We start from the raw sequence: 22501 nt of genomic DNA on the forward strand, positions 1-22501 counted from the left end.
ATTTATTAAAATAGATACTAAAGAAGTTTTGCGTAGTATTCTACTGAGTCTCGCTCAACTAAAGTATTGACACATTTTTTACATGAGTCTTTAGAATGATAAGGATGACACCAGATCAAATTTGGTTCAGTGTAACAAACAAGCTACATTCCAAGAGTCCGAATCTAAAGAACAATCAAACACTTATCTCCAATAACAGCTTTACAGTGTACCAAGTGACTTTCCTTTTTGTGACAGACACTGCAAGACTACTGTTGTGAAAATAAAATTAATTTTAATGCTGTGGGTTTTTCTCTGCCAAAAGAAAATTGATTACTTCAGAGTAATATAAAGTGTTTTATCCCAGGAATTAATTGCTTGTTATAGCATGACAAATTTGCAATTATATTATACTAATAAATCTTTCAAACAAGATGTTGTTAGACATCAGCTATATAAATTAATATTAATTCCGTGTATTGACACTTAGCATGTTGTCTGGTGGCCATGACCAGAGAAATGAATAAATACTAAATTATACCGTCTTCATCTATGCCATGCAATATAAGTAATGGAAGTGACTTCATGACACTACAATACAATCCAAACCTCTGAAATCTTTCAGAATACTGATGTGGATTATTTTCAAGTGACAATCGATCAGATTTATATACAATGCTCGATATAAGAGGAGCTAATGGCAGCGGACAAGAAGACAGCTAATGTTGTTCCTATATAATGAAAGGAAAATTGAACAAAACCTCAAAATTATAGATCTGTCAGCCTAACATTTCTGGAAGAAAAGATCCTGGAATCTATTATGTGATAGATGAATATCCAGAGATAGAAACTATAATAAAAATTAGCATAGCTTCTGAAAGGCTAGATAATATGTAACTAACCTCAAACATTTTATGAGCAGAGAGAGAATACAAGGATAATGCAATAGGTGCCAAGTATTTAGATTTTCATGAAGTCTTTCAGAGGGCATCTCATGGTTTGTTCATGATAAAGTTTAAGGCATGTCAAGTCAGGGAACAGATAGCTGAATAAAAAGCAAATGGACTAAAAACCAATGTAGAGAGTAGGGACAAGTGGTAATTAGGTTGGAGAAAGGTAGAAAGTAATATTCTATAGTTATTCATCACTTATATTTAATGATTTGGATTTTAGAAGAACTAGTTCAATAAAACTTTACAGATGGGGTACAGTTAACAGGAGGGAAAATGTGAACTACATAAGCTATTGGAAAACTTGTAGTTTGGGCAGTTAAGTACTTTAGATCATTTTTAACATCTGAAAACGTGCAATAGAAATAAAGAAGTGAATGGTAAAGAGGAAAAAGGGGTTGCAGGATACAAGTAAACAAAGCAGCGTAGTAGGGCAAGATTAGAGTGGTGCTGGAAAAGCACAGCAGGTCAGGCAGCATCCCAGGAGCAGGAAAATCGACGTTTCGGGCAAAAGCCCTTCATCAGGAATCAGCATAGCAGGCTAGCAAAGCACATAAAACTGTTAACAAAACATTTAAATTTATTTCCAGGGCTATAGAATTCAAAGGTAGTGAAGTTACATTCAACTTGCAGAGGATTCTGGTCAGGTCCCACATGGAGTGCTGGGCACAGATTTAGTTACCTGCTAGTAAAAGGCTATAGAAGTACAGATGAAAGTACAAAAAGTGATTAGATGTATGGTCCCTTAATTTAGATATTTGGGGAAGGTTTGTGCTTTCTCTTTAGGAAAAGAGAGGACTTGGACGGGACTTGATAGTAGTTTTTAAAGTTATGAACAAGTTGATATGGGAGAGGATATTTTCACTTTTGGGAAAATCCAAAACGAGGGATTATAATTGCAAAATATTTACTAATATATCTAAGGAGGAAGAAGTCTTGGTTGACTTTTTCAATTGCCCAGCATGTCCATCCTCCTTTAGACATCACAGCTGTACCACAATACCTTCTACCACTTGCTAACACTTCCTTCATGGGTCCGTAACGCACATCTCACTCAATCAGACTGTGTGTATTTGAAGACAGTATTGCATGAGCGACAGAGATGTGGCACAGGATCAAGAATGAGAAATTATCCCAGTATTGTGCTCTCAACATAGACTGAGGGAGAGAAAAGAGATATATTTGAAAATTAACTTAATGCTTTTGTATTTATTCACAGTCGCCTCCTGGTGTTCCAAAATCTCTTTCCTCCGTTGGGGTTTTGAAGGTCTGATACAAATCCAATTCACAGGATATCCATACTGGTTTACGATAGGGAATATCACCATTCCAGTCAAGGGCGCAGATGTAAGTAGGTGCTATGCTGAACTCATATTGAAACAACCAAAACCGTTGCTAATCATAAGGAAGAATTTCCGTATTAGAAGTTTCTTAACACTTGCAGTTGGTTAGGTATCATATAATAACATTTGTGGGAAAGACTATGGTATATGGAATTAAAAGGAATATGGTTGGAGGGATAGCCAATAGTTGAAGCAGAAAAGACAAAAGATAAAAGTCAAAGGAACTTTCCTTTCTGAAAGGATCTGGTGAACTGGAGATATGGATTGTGGCTGTTCATCTCCATAAATCATTTGGCAGGGTCATTGAAGGAATGTTATCAACCTGTTTGATAGAAAACAAATTAGCAAGGGAATGTACTGCAGGAAGAGGTATGCTGAGGTGATACTTATAAATCAATGTAGAAACTAAATGGGTATACCTTGAAGGTAAGAATAATAGAAGAGAATATATTTAGATTTTAACCAAAGGTCTTGGAGTTCAAATATATTAATTACTAACACACATGTGAGTGAAATTGTGTAATAGTTTAAAAGCTGCACATCCATTTCTATATTCATCCTTAACATTTATAATGGAGTAAACTTGCAATACCATTGTGCCATTCAACTACTCAACCTGTACCAGAGAGAAACCTCAGCCTTTCAAATAGTATTGCCTTGCAACGCGGGCCTGTGCTTTGTGAGTATCCTGCAAGTGGATCAGAGAGGCGCCGTGACTGTGGTGAAAGATTGGTAAATTGGTCAAGGATTGGCTAATATCCATGAATGAGAGGTGTGTGCAGTTGGTACTGGTGGATCATGTCTGGAGATGCTGTTTGATCAGATGCAGAGCTGTGGAGCAGAGTCCTTGTGTACAGTTAAAGCTTAGACAGAGGGATTCTTGATCAGAAGAGGAATGAAAAGTTGTGTGAAAAGCGCAGGAAACCAGATGTGATGAATGTTGGAGCAGCAATGATCTCTATAGAATGGGAGAGTAGAGTTGAGGGGCCAACTGGCCTACTCCTGTTCCTATTCCTTCCGGTCTTATTATCATCTTCTCATAAATTAGTGTATGTTTTGTTATTTAATACAAAAGAAAGTTTAAATAATGTAAAACAAGGACAGAATATATAATTTTTGAAAAGTGGAGTGTTTAAAAACAGTAATGGGAGATTGTGAAATGCAGCACATGACCTGTATGTTGCCCACCTGCCACCTCTTCAGCTGTCTCCTGTTTAATGAGAGGGTGTAAGTATTGGGCAGTTCACCCTTGGACTAATTCAGACCCTTAGGTGGCCTATGAATGGCCTCCCTTGTGCTTCATTCTGTCCCTGACACTGTTTTTAGCCACAATTGATGGATGCTCATACCAAGCAGGTAGCCAAACAGCTTTAGCTGCACTGGGTAGTGTCAAGCAACAGGAGGGTGCTTCCCCTGGGGCTCCTGGGTATCAATTGAAGACATCCAAGGGGCATGAAATTACTTGGCAAGTGTGGATTCAGAAAGAAACTCCAAAGACTTGTGTACACAGCCCAGTCCATCACCCTAACCAGCCCAGTCCATCACACAAACCAGCCCAGTCCATCACACAAACCAGCCCAGTCCATCACACAAACCAACCCAGTCCATCATACAAACCAGCCCAGTCCATCACACAAACCAACCCAGTCCATCACCCAAACCAGCCCAGTCCATCACACAAACCAGCCCAGTCCATCACACAAACCAACGCAGTCCATCATACAAACCAACCCAGTCCATCATACAAACCAGCCCAGTCCACCACACAAACCAACCCAGTCCATCACACAAACCAACCCAGTCCATCATACAAACCAGCCCAGTCCATCATACAAACCAGCCCAGTCCATCACACAAACCAACCCAGTCCATCACACAAACCAACCCAGACCATCCTACAAACCAGCCCAGTCCATCACACAAACCAGCCCAGTCCATCACACAAACCAACCCAGTCCATCACACAAACCAGCCCAGTCCATCACACAAACCAACCCAGACCATCACACAAACCAGCCCAGTCCATCACACAAACCAGCCCAGACCATCACACAAACCAGCCCAGTCCATCATACAAACCAGTCCAGTCCATCACCCAAACCAGCCCAGTCCATCATACAAACCAGCCCAGTCCATCATACAAACCAGCCCAGTCCATCACACAAACCAGCCCAGACCATCACACAAACCAGCCCAGACCATCACACAAACCAGCCCAGTCCATCACACAAACCAGCCCAGTCCATCACACAAACCAGCCCAGTCCATCACACAAACCAACCTTCAAACCACTGACTTCATCTGTACTTCTTGCTGCATCTGGAAAGCAACCAATGTAATCAAAGACCCCTCCCACCCGGTTATATTCTCTTCCACTGTCTTCAGTTGGGCAGAAGATAAAAAAAAAGGTTTTGAATACACATCAAAACAGTTCCTTCCCCACTGTTATCAAGCGTTTGAATGAAGCTCTCAAGTGTTATTGTTGATCTCTCTCTGCACCTTCTCAGCAACTGTAACACTGTATCCTTTAATCTGTCCCGTTACCCTGATGCACTTGTGTGATCTGCCTATAAGACACATAAAACACCATTTTTGTTGTACCTTGGTACATTAAACAGTAATAAATCAAATCAAACAATTAGTGAGAAAAACATTGTTTGTTAGCATTTTATATAAGGAGCAATTTTCTGAAGTAAAGGAGCAATATGGCACAGAACTGTTGTAAGTCAAACCTTAATTCAACCTTATCATATCAACAGATTCAAAATTATCAACGTTTAGTGCCTACCAAATGTTTGCATGGTTTTATTATTTTGATGGTATCTCTATATGTTAGGTGCAAAATACAAAACATTGACAGCTAGTATTTTTCTATTTTTTCTAGATAATTGAATCAATGGACATGGACTCAGAGCCACTGTATATGTGTTACCTCATCCTGATAGCTATTTGTTTTGGATTCCTGGTCCTCTATTATGTGTCTTTAAGGTTTGTGAAACAGAAATCAAATCAGGATTGGTAAAATACAATTACTGCAGCTATTTCAGACTCCATGTACACGAAAGGAAGCTATTTCAAATAATTCCAAGATTTCTCATTTCCTTTACCAAGAGAGTTGAGGCTGGATAGTGCTTTAAGCTGGTAGACATTATTATTTTTAACATTCTCCATAATAGTGTAATAACAAGCTGGTGATCTGCTGAAACAAGTTTTTTGAATTGATGCTGCTGAATGTCACAGGAATTCACTGCATTCAGATATCTCAACCGAGTGGCTATACCTAATGTATACATTTGGGTGCTTCTAATTATTTCAAATATATATTTTATTCATAAAATATCTTACATATATACATAGTCACCAACAGAGTTTGGTTGTGTACAGTAGCATGTCAAGGAAACAAAAACATTGGAGTTTGACTGTATCCAATAAACCAAAACCTCTCTCTTACACATACAAGACTATTTTTACATGCATTTGAGGCACCGGAAGGGTTTGATAACCAAACAGACCCCCATTTAACTTTGGCAGAAAGACATCAGACAGTGGTCTTTCCCCACTGTAACTTGGCAGGAGCTACCCCAAGCTTTAGTGCATCCCTCAGCATGGAGTCCTGGACCTTAGATAATGCCCGTCTGAATATTCAATCAGGACGACCTCCTTGTTCTGGATGACCATCAGGTTTCAGGCAGACCAAAGAGTGTCTTTCACTGAGTTGATGGTCCTCCAGGCGCAGTCAATATTTGCCTCGGTATGTGTCCTGGGCAACAGCCTGTACAGCATAGAGTCCTTCATCATAGAGCTGCTTGGGAAGTGCCTTGACAAAAACCATTGTATCTTTCTCCAGACTTCCTTTGCAAAGGCATATTCCAGAAAGAGATGTGTGACAATCTCTTCTCTCCCGTTCACCCCCCAGCCTTTTATTTTCAAAGGTTTACTTCATTAATTAAAAAAACTTCACATACACATAATCACAAATGCAGTTCAGTTCAGTACAGTACCATGTCAAGGAAACAAACAAATGTTGGAGTTTGATACTGTCTAAAAACCAAAGACCTCTTCTTCTCGCATCCCCCTCCCAGCTGCTTAGACAATGAACAATGGTAGACTGTTTTATCTCAGACAAATTCACAGCCAAGCCTGGTCTTTTTTAATATCCAGACTGCAGTTTTCAGTAAATTTTAAATCCACTTGCTCAACTACAGTCAATATGACATATCACAAAACCTGAGCCTGGTCATTTAAGAATTGGAATCAAAAAGTTGGAATCCCCTTTCCCAAATGACTGGATATTGGTTTGAGGGACACACATTCAAAATGGAGATCAGATGATTATCATTGTAAGGATATCAAAGAGACACAGAGTACAAGTTGTTAAATAGTATTTAAATTGAGTAAATGAAATTCAGCCATTAATTAATTGAATATTGGTATAGTCCTGAAGGGCTTAATGGCCTTCTTTCATCCTTTCTTGGTCTGAATGTCAAGTTTTACAGTAGGCCCATACATACAAACTGAACAATCAGGAATACATAGACAGGGATTCACTGTGAATAGAGGATGTTTGTGTACCAGATGGATTTCTGCAGTTTTGCATTCTCTGCAAAGGAAGCGATTGAAGTTGGTTTTACTTCTAATATGATGAATGTTTGACACCAGACTTACACATTATAATATTTATTATGATTGTATCTTTGTTCTGTTTAGTTAAGTTTGGTGCATGAAATGTTTAACATTGGATAAATAAATACTGCCTGATTCTGTAACGGAAACATCCCATTGTTTTTAGAATTTGGTATGGAATAAACTTCAAGGAACGTTGATTATTTTTTACTATTGTTTCCCTGGGATGCTCTTAAGATCTTACTACAAGCAATTCAGTTAAAATATAAAAGTTAAATCAAATATTTGTAATTGACAAAAAAAATATTGTGATGGACAAATTCTGGTTACATTTTTGTGCTCTTCGAAGTTAGGGACATTGTATTCCAATTCCCAACTAATCAATTTATTTCAGCATAGAGTGGCAATAGCAGACACATATGTTCTCTCAACTCTAGCCAACAATGTGCTGCCACTTTAAACATTGAAGGACAGTAATCTGGGAATGGGATTATTGCACACCATCCATGAGCTCCCTTAAAAAAAAGACTGTAAATTAATAACATTGTTGGCCCTTGATTTAGACTTTAGGAACTGATTGGGGACAGTTGAAACAATTGAATGTCAGGTCTCCTCAGTCTGTAAATTGCTGCCATTTACTGAAGGACCAGCAGATGGCAGCAAAATATCACCTAAAAATCTCTTCTTGAAGAATTGTACAACTTCAGGAAGTAGTAGACTATATTGCTGCCAAATACCCATTGTTTAGTTGGGACATATTTTTTAAAAAGACAACAAAATTAAAATAATAATTTCCTAGCTTCCTCCCAGTTAACAGCATGCCCACTTCACCATTTAAATGAATTGCAGAAAATTTCACATCAGGAACTAACATGTGCACTTGTTTTAAAAATGGTGTTCAAAACCTCTAAGCACCAGGATTGAAATTCATATGAATTGCTTTGCTTACGTATTGGTCCTGTGAAAGCTTATCACTGCTGATAGCAAAGTGTGTGTGTATCTATTGACTGTCACTTTTCAAGTTCAGGACTGGTAATTGGATGGGGCTAGAGCAGCTGATACTCAGGCCACTTTGTTAAATTGAGTTATTTCTGTTCAGAAAGTTTTAACAGCAATGAAAAGCTTCCTAACATCAAAAATATTGGCTCCAAAACAGACAAATTTAAAATAAAACTTAAGAAACACTTTACATTTCAGAAACAAGTGATCTTGTGAGGATGTTTCAGAAGTGGATTAAGTTAAGCAGCCCACTGATCCAGCTGCACCTTTCTAGATCTTGGCTGACCATCACCTCAATGCCATTTTCCTGTGTTTCCATATCCCTGAATGTCAGCAAGCTTGACAAACATATTACTTTCAGCTTTGAATTTGCTCAATGAGTTGATATAATCTTCTGGCCAAATTAAACCTCCATTTTATTGTTGAGAAAGAAGGAACACCTTGAAGCATTGGTGCCACAAAAGGATTGGAATCAGATGGAAATGCTTGAGAAAGTTGAGTGTGGCAGTGGGGAAAGCTCACTTATTAATTTTTGGACTCACTTTATATCTGTTTGCTCCCAGCCCACCCAAATCAACATGACTGCACTGTTTCCAATCAGCAGTTGTCTCTCATTGCAGGGAGGATGTTTATTTAGGGTTGTAAACTTCTGCTGTGGGTCGTCTTGTGACTAAATGGGCTGAATCTCAATATTTGGGAGAATGGGGCAGCTTGCCCCATAGGCTGAGTGGGATCTTGAGAGCTTCCTTTTCAGCCACATCATTAAGGCTAAAGGCTGAAAAACAAACATGATGGCACTTGATTGACTACATGTCACCATTTTGAGCAATTTGTAGCAAGCTGCTCTCAGTTTTTCATGTCAATGGTGCCAGTCTTCAAGGAGAACTTTAGACTGCCTTTGTTGTGTCTTCATTTCCTTCCCCTAGAACACAAGTCACTTGAGTTCAGAAAGCAGGGTCTGGCAAAGGCAATGCTGCTCAACCAGAGTACAGAGTCCAGTCCATCATTGTTCATTTTGTAGGAGTTTTAGCCAAATATCTGGCTTCAAGAAGGACTCTACCGTTATTCAAGGTCCTTTCCACTGAATGTCTCTATCATTGATGCATAGGAGCACTAGAGTCCAGGTCACACTGCAGTACAGAGTTTTGCTAACATCTATTGTGTCTACTCGTACCATTGTTGACATGTGGAGGTCTTTGTGTCAAAGATACACTACTGAGCCAACACACCTGATCTAGTGTTGGATCTCCCTAATCAAGTGACGTTTTGAGATGGGCAATTGCCAAGGGAAGTACTCAACTGTCATGAGTCTCTCCTTCCATATATGTATAAAATATATATAAATATACATACAGTAGTGGAATATTTGACGAACTGGGTTGATAGGAGCTTTGTTTGGCAACATTCAAGGACAGATCAAGTCTGTTTGCAAGTCTGAAGATATGACGATTGATTTGCTAATCTAGTGCAGAGTGGGCAACCACAGTGCGGTCATCCACATACCGTAGGTCACATATGTTTGTGTTGGCTACATGTTTTAACCACAGAAGTCTCCGTGCCAAGAGCTTTCCATTTAGCCAATATTTATTACTCACTCTAAAAGGCAATCGATCCAGTGTAAAAGGACGGTGCAGAGCAGGGGAGCACAAGCAATCATTTAAGGACCTCCAACAGTAGATGGTGACAGTGAAGGAGCTGCAGTCAAATGGACCCTCTCTGGGGAGAAACAACCATGTTTTGGGAAAGGAGGCCTCATGGGGAAGCAGCAAGCAAAAAGGATTCCACAACCCACAGGCTCCTTATTCAACATTAATTTCCCTTCATATTTATAAGACCATAAGACATAGGAGTGGAAGTAAAGCCATTCAGCTCATCAAGCCCACTCCACCATTGAATCATGGCTGATGGGCATTTCAACTCCACTTATCCGCACTCTCCCCGGGGCCCTTAATTTCTTGAGAGATCAAGAATTTATCAGTCTCTGCCTTGAAGACATTTAATGTTCTGGCCTCCACTGCGCTCTGTGGCAATGAATTCCACAGGCCCAGCACTCTCTGGCTGAAGAAATGTCTCCTCATTTCCATTCTAAATTGATCCCCTCTAATTCTAAGGCTGTGCCACGGGTCCTAGTCTCCCCGCCTAATGGAAACAACTTCCTAGCGTCCACCCTTTCTAAGCCATGCATCATCTTGTCAGTTTCTATTAGATCTCCCCTCAACCTTCTAAACTCTTATGAATACAATTCCAGGATCCTCAGCCATTCATTATATGTTAGGCCTACCATTCCAGGGATCATCCATGTGATTCTCTGCTGGACACGCACCAGTGCCAGTATGTCCTTCCTGAGGTGTGGAACCCAAACGTGGACACAGTATTCTAAATATGGCCTAACCAGAGCTTTATAAAGTCTCAGAAGCATGTCGCTGCTTTTATATTCCAACCCTCTTGAGATAATTGACAACATTACATTCGCTTTCTTAATCACGGACTCAACCGGCAAGTTCACCTTTAGAGAATCCTGGACTAGCACTCCCAGATCCCTTTGTAATTCAGCTTTATGAATTTTCTCACCATTTAGAAAATAGTCCATGCCTGCATTCTTTTTCCCAAAGTGCAAGACCTCATATTTGCTCACATTGAATTCCATCAGCCATTTCTTGGACCACTCTCCTCAACTGTCTAAAACTTTCTGCAGGGTGAAAGTGAGGACTGCAGATGCTGGAGATTAGAGTCAAGAGTGGTGCTGGAAAAACACAGCCAGCCAGGCAGCACCCGAGGAGCAGGAAAATTAACATTTCAGGCAAAAGCCCTCCTGATGAAGAGCTTTTGCTTAAAACATTGACTTTCCTGGTCCTGCCCGACCTAAATCTTTCAGTAGCTCCCCCTACCTCCTCAGTACTACCTGCATATCCACCTCACTTCGTATCATCGGCAAACTTTGTCAGGATGCCCCCAGTCCCTTCATCCAGATCATTAATATATAAAGTGAACAGCTGCGGCCACAACACTGAACCCTGCGGGACACCACTTGTCACCAGCTGCCATTCCAAAAAAGAACCATTTATCCCAACTCTCTGCCTTCTGTCAGACAGCCAATCCTCAATCCATGACTAGTAGCTCACCGCGAACACCAGGGGGCCTCGCTTTGCTCAGCAGCCTCCCATGAGGCACTTTATCAAAGGCCTTTTGGAAATCTAGATAGATAATATTCACTGGGTTTCCCTGCTCTAACCTACATGTTACCTCTTCAAAGAATTCTAACATGTTTGTCAGGCACGACCCCTTACTAAATCCATGTTGACTTGTTCTAATCTGACCTGCACTTACAAAAATTTAGAAATCTCATCCTTAATGATGGATTCTGGAATTTTACCAACAACTGAGGTTAGGCCAATTGGCCTATAATTTTCCATTTTTTGTCTTGATCCTTTCTTGCACAAGGGGGTCACAACATTGATTTTACAATCATCTGGGACTTTCCCCGACTCCAGTGACTTCTGAAAGATCATAACCAATGCCTCCAGGTCAGGAGATTCATCAGTTTTTAGACCTTTTAGCTTTTCTAGCACGTTGTCTTTTGTAATGGCTGCCATACTGAACTCCACCCACTAAATCTCCTTAATTGTTGGGATATTACTCATATCTTCCACTGTGAAGACTGACACAAAGTTCTTATTAAGTTCTTCAGCTATTTCCTTTTCTCCCATCACTCACCTTCCAGCATCAATTTGGAGCAGCCCAATGATTACTTTTGCCTCTTGTTTGTTTCTTATGTATTGAAAGAAATGTTTACTTTCACTTCTAATATTACTGGGTAGCCTACCTTCAAAGTTGATCCTCTCCTTTCTTATTTCTCTCTTTGTTATCTTGTTTGTTGTTGTAGACTTCCCAATCTTCTGATTTCCCAGTGCTCTTGGCCACTGTATAAGCTCTCTGTTTTCTATGATACTTTCCTGACTTCCTTTGTCAACCATAGTTGTCTCATCCACCAACAACCAACCGCACTCCCCCCCCCCCCCCCCCCCCCCCCCACAGCCCCCTCCCCCGCCCCCTGCCTTCCCAGATAATTATTCTTTTCTTTGGGATGAACCTCAGTACTGTGTTCTCAATTACACCCAGAAACTCCTGCCATTTTTGCTCTACTGTTTTCCCCACTAGGCTCTCTTTCCAGTTGATTTTCGTCTGTTTTCCCCTCATGCCTCTGTAACTACCTTTATTTAACTAACACCACTACATCCGGTTTTGTCTTCTCTCTTTCAAACTGCAGACTGAACTCTACCATATTATGATCACTGCCTCCTACATGACCCCTTATTTTAAGATATTTTATAAAGTCTGGCTCATTATATAGCACTAAATCCAGAATAGCCTGCTTCCTTGTGGGATCCATCACAAGCTGTTCCAAAAAGCCATCCTGTAGGCATTCCATGAATTCCCTTTCTTTGGATCCACTGGCAACATTATTCACCCGCTCCAAATGCATATTGAAGTCCCCCATGATCACCGTGACTTTGCCTTTCTGACATGCCCTATCTATTTCCTGGTACATCTTGTGCCCCTGGTCCTGACCACTGCTGGGAGGTCTGCGCATAACTCCCATTATGGTTTCTTCACCTTTGTGGTTCCTCAACTCTACCCACACAGACTCCACATCATCTGACCCTGTCATTCAGTGCCATAGATTTAATTTCATTCTTAACTAACAAGGTAACCCTACCCCCCTCTGCCCATCTCTCTGTCCTTTCAATAAGTTGTAAATCCTTGGATGTTTAACTGCCCGTCCTGATCCCCCTGCAACCACGTCTCTGTGATGCCTATCACATCATCATCATCATCATTCACCATAATTTGTGCTGTTAATTCATCTACTTTGTTACAAATACTTCGAGCACTCAGGTAAAATGCCTTAATGCTAACTTTCTTATCATTATTAGAAATATTGAAAATCATAAGATGTTCTTAGTTATCTTCCTTTTTGCTGCATTTCTAGTCTGCCTCGAACTTAAACCCACCTGCATACATGCTATCCTGCTGCCTATCTTTTGTTTAACTCCACACTCCCTGTCTCTTTCCCTTTAACTTCCCCTTCCCCTAGCTCAGAAGTTTAAGTTCCTACTGACCACCCGATTTATCCTTTTCGCTAGAATACTGGCTCCAGATCGGTTCAGGTGAAGACTGTCCCAACAGTAAAGATCCCCACCAGTTCCAAAACTGATGCCAATGTCCCATGAAATGGAATCCCTCTTTCCCACACCTTGGCACCGGTGTGCTCAGAGACCAAGGCTGGCTTCAAAGTAAGTGCTTAAATAGCAATCACTTGCCCTCCCAACAGCCTCCTGCTCTGACCTGACTTCTGCCCAGCTCCCGCCACTCTCTGCCGAAAAAAGACCGATTATAATGACCCGATTTCAGCAGAACAAAAAATCCCTGCTTCATGATCTTGGGGCCTTCCATATGTTCAAATGTTTCAATGTTCATTGACAGACACATTGTGAATAATATGATGCAGATTCAGTTTTTGATGGCATTGGTTTCATGTGTTTCATGAGTTATATTATAAAAACCACAGACACTTGCGATTTACTAATGAGAAGCTTTGGTCAGTTTGCTCAATGCAATGAAGAATTTCTGATGACGGGGGGGGGTTTTGACATTTGTCTCATGACAAAGACCATGGCAGAAGTTCCTCTGGAAGGTCCAAAGCCCCACTATGTCCCTGAAAGGATTCTCTCAGGAAGTAGGTGATTCAGGACAATGCATGTAAGAATTTCACCTCTGTGAAATGCTTTGATAATATCCACAGCATGATTCATCTGCTTTCTTGAAGATCATTAAGTTTTCACTGTCCCAAATCCTAAAAATGACTTCATGAAGTCATGATGTAAACAAATGCCCATCAATTCTGAAGACCTTAGGTGGAATACTGTCAGGCCACAGGAATTGGTAGTTTCCATCCATTTTGTTGCTTGCTCCTGTTCTCCCAAAGCTGGTGATTCACTCATGAATTCTACAATACTGGGTGATAGCCTGGATTCATAGTTAAGGAGTTATTGGATTTTTTTTTTGCCCCAGCATTGAAAGATGGAATGGACATCCTTAAAAGGAGATGCACCATTCGGAGTGCAAAAAAGATATTGTCAATTTGACCTTGGTCTGTCAATGGCCCTGGTGACTTCACAAAAACCTTGCATGTTGTGACAATCAATCAGTCAGTAAACTGATGGATTTCTCAGGCACTCTTCCTGCGGTTTGCTTTTAATGGCCCAGATGTGTCCGCGGACATCAGCCTTAGGCTGATCAATGCTGCCTTCTTGACTTGTGACCTTGGGTTGATCTACCAGGCACTGAAGGCAGCTTATTTTTGTTCTAGATCTTGCTTCTACAGTCAAGACAATGATCACCTTCATCTTGGAATTTTGCTCCGCAATGCCTTTGAATCTAACACCCACGTGGATCAAGTGCACCGACATAGCAGGGCAAAGCTTCATTGTAGCCTTGTGAAAATAGAAATATCCACATGCACATGTTCAGTAGCTCATGTCATAGTGAATCCAGATCACATGGAGCCTGTGTCTGTAAGGCTGCAGAAGCACATCCTCTCCCACCATGCCTTGTAAGTAGTTACATTAATAAAGCTGAATAAAGTGATGGGGGTATGGACAATGCCTTTTTACAGATATCGATTCAGTCTTTAACTCAAAAGACATAATCCAGGTGCTTTAGACTTGGATGCCTCAGTGTGGTTTGGTTTTGATGGAAGTGTGTGTTTCCTATAATGATGTCACACTGAACACATTCAGCCAGCAGTAGGACACTATTCCATTGTTTTTGCCCTGGTATTTTCCCCAATAGTTCCTCTCCAGACAGAGTCACAACCAATCTCGGAATTAACAGACATTTTTTTTCTTTTGGGATGGCAGAGAGCACTTCATGAAAGTCAGAAAATTTCCTTGATGCTTTATCCAGGGACATAAGCACATGACTGTGGCATGATAATTATAGTTGACTTGGAGGTGTGGTGTCATAATCACTTCATTATACAATTGGAATTCTGGAGTATAGCCAAGATCCTGTTCTGTGTAGCACAGCCAACAGCTTTCAGGGTCAACATGAGGCTTTCCTCTCCAGTAGAAGGTGCATCTTTCTGCTTGCTCCTTCGACTACCCCTCCGCAGGAAGGTTGGTCTCACATAGGGCACTGATATCCATTTGGAGCCCTGACAGCTCATGTGATATACTTGTAGTTGGTTTTTCTAGGTTGTCACTCTTGAAATTGTTGGCGTATTCTAACGTTTCAAATCTCAAAACTTGAAATTTTCGTTTTTTGACCATGTAGTTGGTGACCTTTGCTGGGTGCAGTTCCCCAGCCAGGACAAAGTGGGACAACTTTATTTTTAAGAGCACCTCTTCTCACCCCTTTCCTATTTTGGGCAAGTTGAGGATGGGTAGAAGATGATTACGGAGTCACAAATGCTGCTGCCCAAACCAAATCTCTGCCCCAACATAGGCATCCAACAGTCTTCATGTATCTGTTGCCAAGGCGTAGGTTTAGTTTCCCCGAGACTCCCAGGTTCACAGCCTTGTCCCCATCACCAGTTTGCCATCAACACAAATTGGTAAAATGTGGCAAAAGATAATGCATGATACATTATTTGTAGAGTGTGGCAATTGACATTAACAACAGCCCAAAAGAATATTCAGATTCCTGGATCTGAGTTGCTAATGCTAAGGAAATGACAGGTGAGAGATTTGGGATGATAAGAACAAGACAAGTCTCAGACCAGGAGAAGAAATACCTACTTTGAAGGGGGCATTTTCTTACCAGAATAAGTCAGTCTTATTCCAAAGAGTAAGAGCAACAATCCTGCTAAATTGCTGATTATACAGCCTCTGTTACATCTTTGCCAACGTAACCATTTTAAATAATCTGAGAAAATAAGAATTCTGCAAATATGAATTGGAGTACACAGATGGAAAATAGCACCACTCACGAATATAAACTAATAGCTTTAATCCATTGGAGCAGATACAAACATACTGTGCTAATTCTGTTTTAAATCAGTAAGAGTTACCAGGCTCTGAAAGTGTACATTACTTATCCAGTGTAACAGTAAAAACTTCAAAAATAAAATGGCATGGATGATAACCATTTCTGTGTTTCTTTCAGAAATTTCATTGCATTTGATAAGAATTCACAGATATTTATTCAATTAAGAAATATTAAGGACCATTTGCTCTCCCATCTCTGCAGCACAATGAACTTGTTTCTTGTTATCACTCCATTGCTGAAAGATGTGCCTTTTCACACTTTGAAGTTTCATAATTTAATTGCTACATGTCCAAGTGAAAAATGTCAGCTTCCAAATTCAGTTCATATGAAAAAATGAATTAAAAGATGAAACAATCAAGTTCCCAGAGATGCTGGAGAAAAATTACATGTAAAAATACGAAAAGAAAAGCTATTGTATTGCAACATGCAGTAATTCTGCTGCCTATTAGCTTCCACATAATTGTAGGTGGGGAGGAAGGACAAATTATGTAAACAGTGGCCTTTAATATCTGGCTCCTGCCTGATTGAGATGTCATTTTTATTGTTACCTCATGATGTCAAAGCAGTTTATTTTCAGACCCCTCTTTCAAAAAGAGAGAGGAACATCTGGTGAGTGACAGGATTGAGAGTTAGTTAATAACGGAAGAAAATAGTATTGAGTGCAATGTGGCAGGTCCCATTAAAATGTCACATCAAGGAATTTGGCTGATCCAGAATGTGGCATATACCATATTCTCAGGAAGCAATGCAGACTACTCAACAAATAATACTTACATTCTGCTGTTGTTGAGAATTAAATCCAGGGAGTATATTGTCAATTGGATACAAAATTGGCTTAAAGGAGGGTGGTGATGGAGGGTTGCTCTTCAGACTGGAGGCCTGTGACGAGCAGTGTGCTGGGTTCACTGTTTGCTTGTCATTTATATAAATGATTTGGATGTGAATATAGGAGGTATGGTAAGTAAGTTTGCAGGGAGCCTCAGAACAGATGGTGCAGTGGACAGTGAAGGAGGTTACCTCAGGGTACAACAGGATCTTGATCAGATGGACCAATGGGCTGAGGAGTGACAGATAGACTTTAGATGTGAGGTGTTGCATTTGGTTAAGTAAACCAGGGCAGGGTTTATACAGTTAATGGTACGGCCCTGGAAAGTGTTACCAAAGAGACCTTGGGGTACAGGTCGATAGTTCATTGAAAGTGGAGTCACATGCAGACAGGATGGGGAAGGCAACATTTGGCATGCTTGCCTTCATTGGTCAAAACATGCAGTGTCAGAATTGGGAGGTCACACTGCAGTTGTACACAACATTGGTGAAGCCACTTTTAGAATATTGTGTACAGTTCTGGTCTCCCTTCTATAGGAAGGATGCTGTTAAATTTGAGGGGATGCAGAAAATATAAAGATGTTGCTAGGACTGCAGAGTTTGAGTTATAGGGAGAGGCTGGTTAGGCTGCAGGTTGATTTCCCCTGGACCAGAGGCTGAGGGGTGACCTTATAGAAGTTTACAAAATCACGAGGGGCAGAGAAAGTGAATAGCCAAGCTCTTTTTTTCCCTAGGGTGGGGGAGTCCAAAACTAGAGGGCATAGGTTTAAGGTGAGGGGGAAGGATTTAAAAGAACCTGAGGGCTAACTTTCATGCAGAGGGTGGTGCATATATGGAATGAGCTGTCATAGGAAGTGATGGAGGCAGGTACATTTTAAAGGCATCTGAATGAGAATATGAATAAAAAGGGTTTAGAGGGATATGGGCCAAATGCTGGGGCATATGGGACGAGGTCAGATTGGGATGCCTGGTCAGCACAGACAAGTTGGACTGAAGGGTTTGTTTCTGTTCTGTATAACTCAGTGATTCTATAAGGAAAACAATTCTTTAAGTATCTTCTGGGTCCACTGAGCTAAGCAAATTAATGAAATTTTTAAGTTTTACAGCACTTTGCTTTTGAGGCAGTGACTTTGCTGAAACTTTATGGATTGTTAAATCCATCATATAATGATGGACAAAATCTGTGGAAGGAATAAGCTTGGCTTCACCCATGCCAATATCACTTAAGACTGATCCATTGCCAGATCTCAATGGACAACAGACCTATTTTCTCTACCAAATGTGCCACATCAAGGTGATCCTGAAGAGCAAAGGTAGTCTCTAGTTGCTTTCTTCCAAAAGCAATCATCTTAAACTCATCTTCTCTTCCTCACTCTATTTCCCATTAAGTGAATGTCACATTTATTGTTTTATTTTGTTCTGTTGTTTTCCTTAGTTGGGAGAGCCAAACCAATCTACATTTCGTTCTTTGCTTCCTGAGAACATCTCATCCAAAACATCAAACTCTTGTTCTTTTAAATAAACAATTTTCCTTATGAAGCTACGTGCACACCAATATTTTAACTGGTTCCCCTTCCTTACTGTGTTCCATCCAACAGGGACTACCAAATGAATGTAAAATATTTTGGTCGTTGCGCTCCTGAAGTTTGAAGACTTTGTGAAACCTGATTTGCAAGGCTATTCGTGCCATCCATTTCAAGTCTTCCCATTGCTTTAAGCAAGCAAGGAGGCTTAGATTGGTATGTATCTTTTTCCATTTTCTGTTTGACTTAATGAGATTTGAATTTTTAAATGGATGCTGTGTTTTCATTTCAATGTGTGCCTAGCAGTCCATTTTATAAAAATAACTTATGCAGATTTCATGAGTTAAACAGGTAATGAATTAGTTTTACTGCTAAAAATACCTTTGGGGAAAACATTAAAAGTGTATAAATACATCCTACTCTCCTGCAAAGTAATTAAAAAGAAAACACAAATTAGATTAGATTTTTATTAGATGAGATGTTAAACTTTGCCAAGTTAAAGAACACATTTTTAAAAAGTCATTTTAAAAAACATTATATTGCAAGCAGTTTCTTCTCCTGACATTGGTTTGAAGTAAAGGCTGATACTTCCCTTTTCTCTAAGATGATAGAACTCCAATGCCTTTCGGAAGTCTCTGTTGGAAGACCACAGTCAAACTTCTCTTGCCTAGTAAATCAGGGGTTAAAGATGGTAGAGAGAGCAAGAGACCAACTGTTCACTCTAGTTCCTACAATGTCTCAGTCCAGATCAAGTTTAAGGTTTCACACAAAAGGCTTATTACATAACTTCTCTCCAGTTTGTATTTATAAAAGGTAGTTATGAGCTTATGTCCAACTCAGTTTCCTCTTAGCTGTTGATAATGCAGTGATTAACTTCATAAATATTCCAGCTCTTAAATCCTTACGAGGTCCATCCTCCATCTCAACAAGGTAGGAAGGAGGTACTCTTACCCTCTGGGTGCTACCAGCTGTTGGGATCTCTGGAGGCTCCGTCTCCATGACATGGGCTGTAGCTACACATGCAAATTAGCAGTCAATCTAAGTTAGTGTCTTTGTTTGATTGAAATGTGCTTTTTAAAAGTTTAAAAGGTAAAATCAGACCATGAGCTATTAGATTATTTCAATATATAGTATCATGTCTTCACGACCTCACCATCTCAGTTTGATACACCTGGTTCACTTGGAGTTCTCAAATCAGAGAAAATCACCACCAAAGGCTTCACTTCCTGCCTCTCCACCGTCATCTTGAATGTTCTTCAAGGATCTGTCCTTGACCTCCTTCCTATACAGATGTAAATTTTATCTTGGATCTAAGTTGGTTAAGAAAACTCTGATGTTTATTCATGTCCAGGCGACTATTAATTTAAAAAATCCAGTGTTGGCTATAGCTTGATTTACTTCAATTCCACAGGAATATGGATTTAGGCAGGCAGGCGAATATGTTGTGCATTTTCAGAAATTGTGCAATTGCCACTGCCATCCCTCAACAGAAATCTGGAGTTTCCAAGATCCTCGTCTGCACGGCCTAGTCCCCTAGTTTGAGGAGAAGTGATGGCTGAGTGGTATTGTCTAACACTTATTCCTTTGGAACAGAAACTAATCAAGCTACAACCAACACTTGTTCTGTTTTTTTTTATTAATCCAGAGACCTATGTAATGTTCTGGACATGGCATTTGGTAGAATTTGAATTCAATAGAAATCTGGAATTAAGAGTCTGATGATGACCATGAAACTACTGTCATTTATTGGAAAAAAAGACATATGATTCACTAATTTCTTTTAGGGAAATAAATCTACCATCCTTACCTGGTCTGGCCCACATGTGACTCCACAAACACTGCAATGTGGTTTACTCTTAAGTGCTCTCTGGGCAGTTAGAGATGGGCAATAAATGCAGGCCTGGCCAGCTCATCCCGTAAATTAACATTTTAAAAAATCAGAAGGAAGAATAGCACATCCATGCCTTAAGCTTCCCCTGTTAATTTGGCCAAACAGTTATGTTGCTCGCATAACAATACTATATATTTGTAGAAGCCCAATGCCATCAAACTGGATATGAACGAATGCTAACATGTAAGATTCTTCATCCATCACTCCAATTTCTATTAATTACATACAATGCTTAAAAATGTGACTGCATTGTAATGAACAATAACCTATATCTTTTGGGTTGATTCGTTTACTTTGTGCACTACTTTTAGTGCAACTGGAATACAAACACATATTTATACAGCACCTTTCACAAATTAAAATGATTTAAATCATATCACTGTCAAAGGGGAATTTTGAAGTGTAGTCACTATTATAGGAAACACAGTAGGCAATTAACTCCCAGAATTTGCAAACAGCAAATCAAGTTATTGAGGTTATCCATTTTCATTATGTTTATTGATCATTAAATATTGGTCGAGATCAAGAGAACTCACCTGCTCCTTTGTAGTATGTCCTCATTACGCCACAAGTGTTACATTAGATTACGTGCTTCAGAACGCTACCACTCAGCGATAGACAACGCAGGAATGATAATAAGTTCAAAATTCTCAGACTTATCGAACAAAAAGCTCAAGTTTTGTCTCCTCTGAATCTTTATTTGTCACATTAAATACTTCTGTACAGTCAACACAGTTAAAATTAACATTTCAGAAATACACATTCATCATAAATTGGCTCAAAAGTATAAAAATGTCTGATAGTTTCAATCTTCAGCTTGACTTTCATCAGAAGATTGTGCTGCCTTTTCTCGCCTGAGCTTGTCTGCATAAAATTTGAAACTTTCCTGTTTAGAGAATAAAATGTTGAATGATTTATATGAACAAAGTGTTACATTCTTAATATGTGTGGGCTTTGTACTGTTATTTAAAGCACTGCATTTAAAAATAATATGCCTATACTGATGAAATAACTTTCAATCCAACAGGTACAATTCTTTGAATAGCATTGTAATTATGTTTTGAAAGGCAAAGTATGACTAAATACCGACATGTCATATCCCAAACTGTTGGAACATTTAAATGCACTGACCTTTTCAACAGTGATGGTATTAGCATTATTAAAAAATAATCAGCACAAACTGAACAGCTTGCTGCATATAAAAAAAGCTAAAGCAAAAGGAGGGAATTCATGGAACACACAACGTGTTGAGCATAATTAAAATTAGTTTATAGAGTTTAATATCAATTTATAACAAAATTGGGGCAGCACGGTGGCTTAGTGGTTAGCACTGCTGCCTCACAGCGCCAGGGACCTGGGTTCAGTTCCTGCCTCGGGCAACTGTCTGTGTGGTGTTTGTACATTCTCCCCAGTGTCTACATGGGTTTCCTCCGGGTGCTCCAGTTTCCTCCCACAGTCCAAAGATGTGCATGTCAGGTAAACTGGCCTTGCTAAATTGCCCATAATGCAATTTATGAGATATATTATCTCATAATGAGAGGCGGATTAGTCAGGGGTAAATATAGGCGAGGTGGGTTGCTCTTCAGAGGTTCGATTTGGACTTGTTGGGCTGAAGGGCCTGTTTCCATACTGTAGGGAATCAATCAAAACTGTAATAAATTAGCAGTGATATAAATTTAATTTTGAAATGTTAACTCTCTCCACAGATGCTGGCAGACTTGCTGAGTTTCTCCAGCATTTTCTTTGCTTCAGATTTCCAGCATCCATAATATTTTCCTTTAATTGCAGGCTGTTCTTAAATATTTTGTATTGATGAACTTAGATCGAAGTTTAGGAGTTTGCAAAACCATCCTGATGTGAAAACAAATTGCTATTCCCTCATTACTACAAACCCCATGAAAACCCTGGAGCTCCATTCCTAACATTACTGTACTTGTTTCTGCACCCCCACATGGACAGCTGTAGTTCAAGAAAGCCTTTCTCTACCATCTCAAGGGATCAGCAGTAAATGTTGGCCTTCTACAATTAAAATAAATCTGTCCAATTAAGATAGAAAAAGGGAAAAAAGAAATTTCATAACTCTGTAAGCAATGGAATAAAAATGCAATTTATGACACTTGCGACATAGCTATTAGAATAACATGAGCGCTCCCTTATAAATCAAGGTCATTCTTTCTGCCTGAAACATCCCAGTGGTCAACTGCAAATTTGTGAACAGGTAGTTACATATTAATGTTTGCCATGCTACAAAGCTACTATAAATCTAATTCAAACAAATAAAGGAGGAATAAGCCATTTAGCCCCTTGCATTTGTTTCTC

The 22501-nt window shown here is 39.8% G+C and overlaps 2 protein-coding genes across 2 annotated transcripts in view; one reads left to right on the top strand and one right to left on the bottom strand.

Annotated features, from left to right (window-relative positions):
* The window catches only part of abcg8 (ATP-binding cassette, sub-family G (WHITE), member 8), a 38648-nt gene extending 33354 nt beyond the window's left edge, over positions 1–5294 (top strand). The window contains exons 12-13 of the mRNA XM_060830890.1: positions 2149–2276; positions 5157–5294. Of these exons, the coding sequence (XP_060686873.1) occupies positions 2149–2276; positions 5157–5294 (266 nt within the window). The remainder of the gene's footprint in view (positions 1–2148; positions 2277–5156) is intronic.
* A 15565-nt stretch (positions 5295–20859) lies between these two features.
* lrpprc (leucine-rich pentatricopeptide repeat containing) overlaps positions 20860–22501 on the bottom strand; it is a 131170-nt gene continuing 129528 nt past the window's right edge. Inside the window, exon 38 of the mRNA XM_060831374.1 lies at positions 20860–21068. Coding sequence (XP_060687357.1) covers positions 20988–21068 — 81 coding nt within the window. The 3' untranslated portion in view covers positions 20860–20987. The remainder of the gene's footprint in view (positions 21069–22501) is intronic.

The sequence above is a fragment of the Hemiscyllium ocellatum genome, chromosome 10 (assembly GCF_020745735.1).
Source record: "Hemiscyllium ocellatum isolate sHemOce1 chromosome 10, sHemOce1.pat.X.cur, whole genome shotgun sequence".
In the NCBI taxonomy this organism is placed as follows: domain Eukaryota; kingdom Metazoa; phylum Chordata; class Chondrichthyes; order Orectolobiformes; family Hemiscylliidae; genus Hemiscyllium; species Hemiscyllium ocellatum.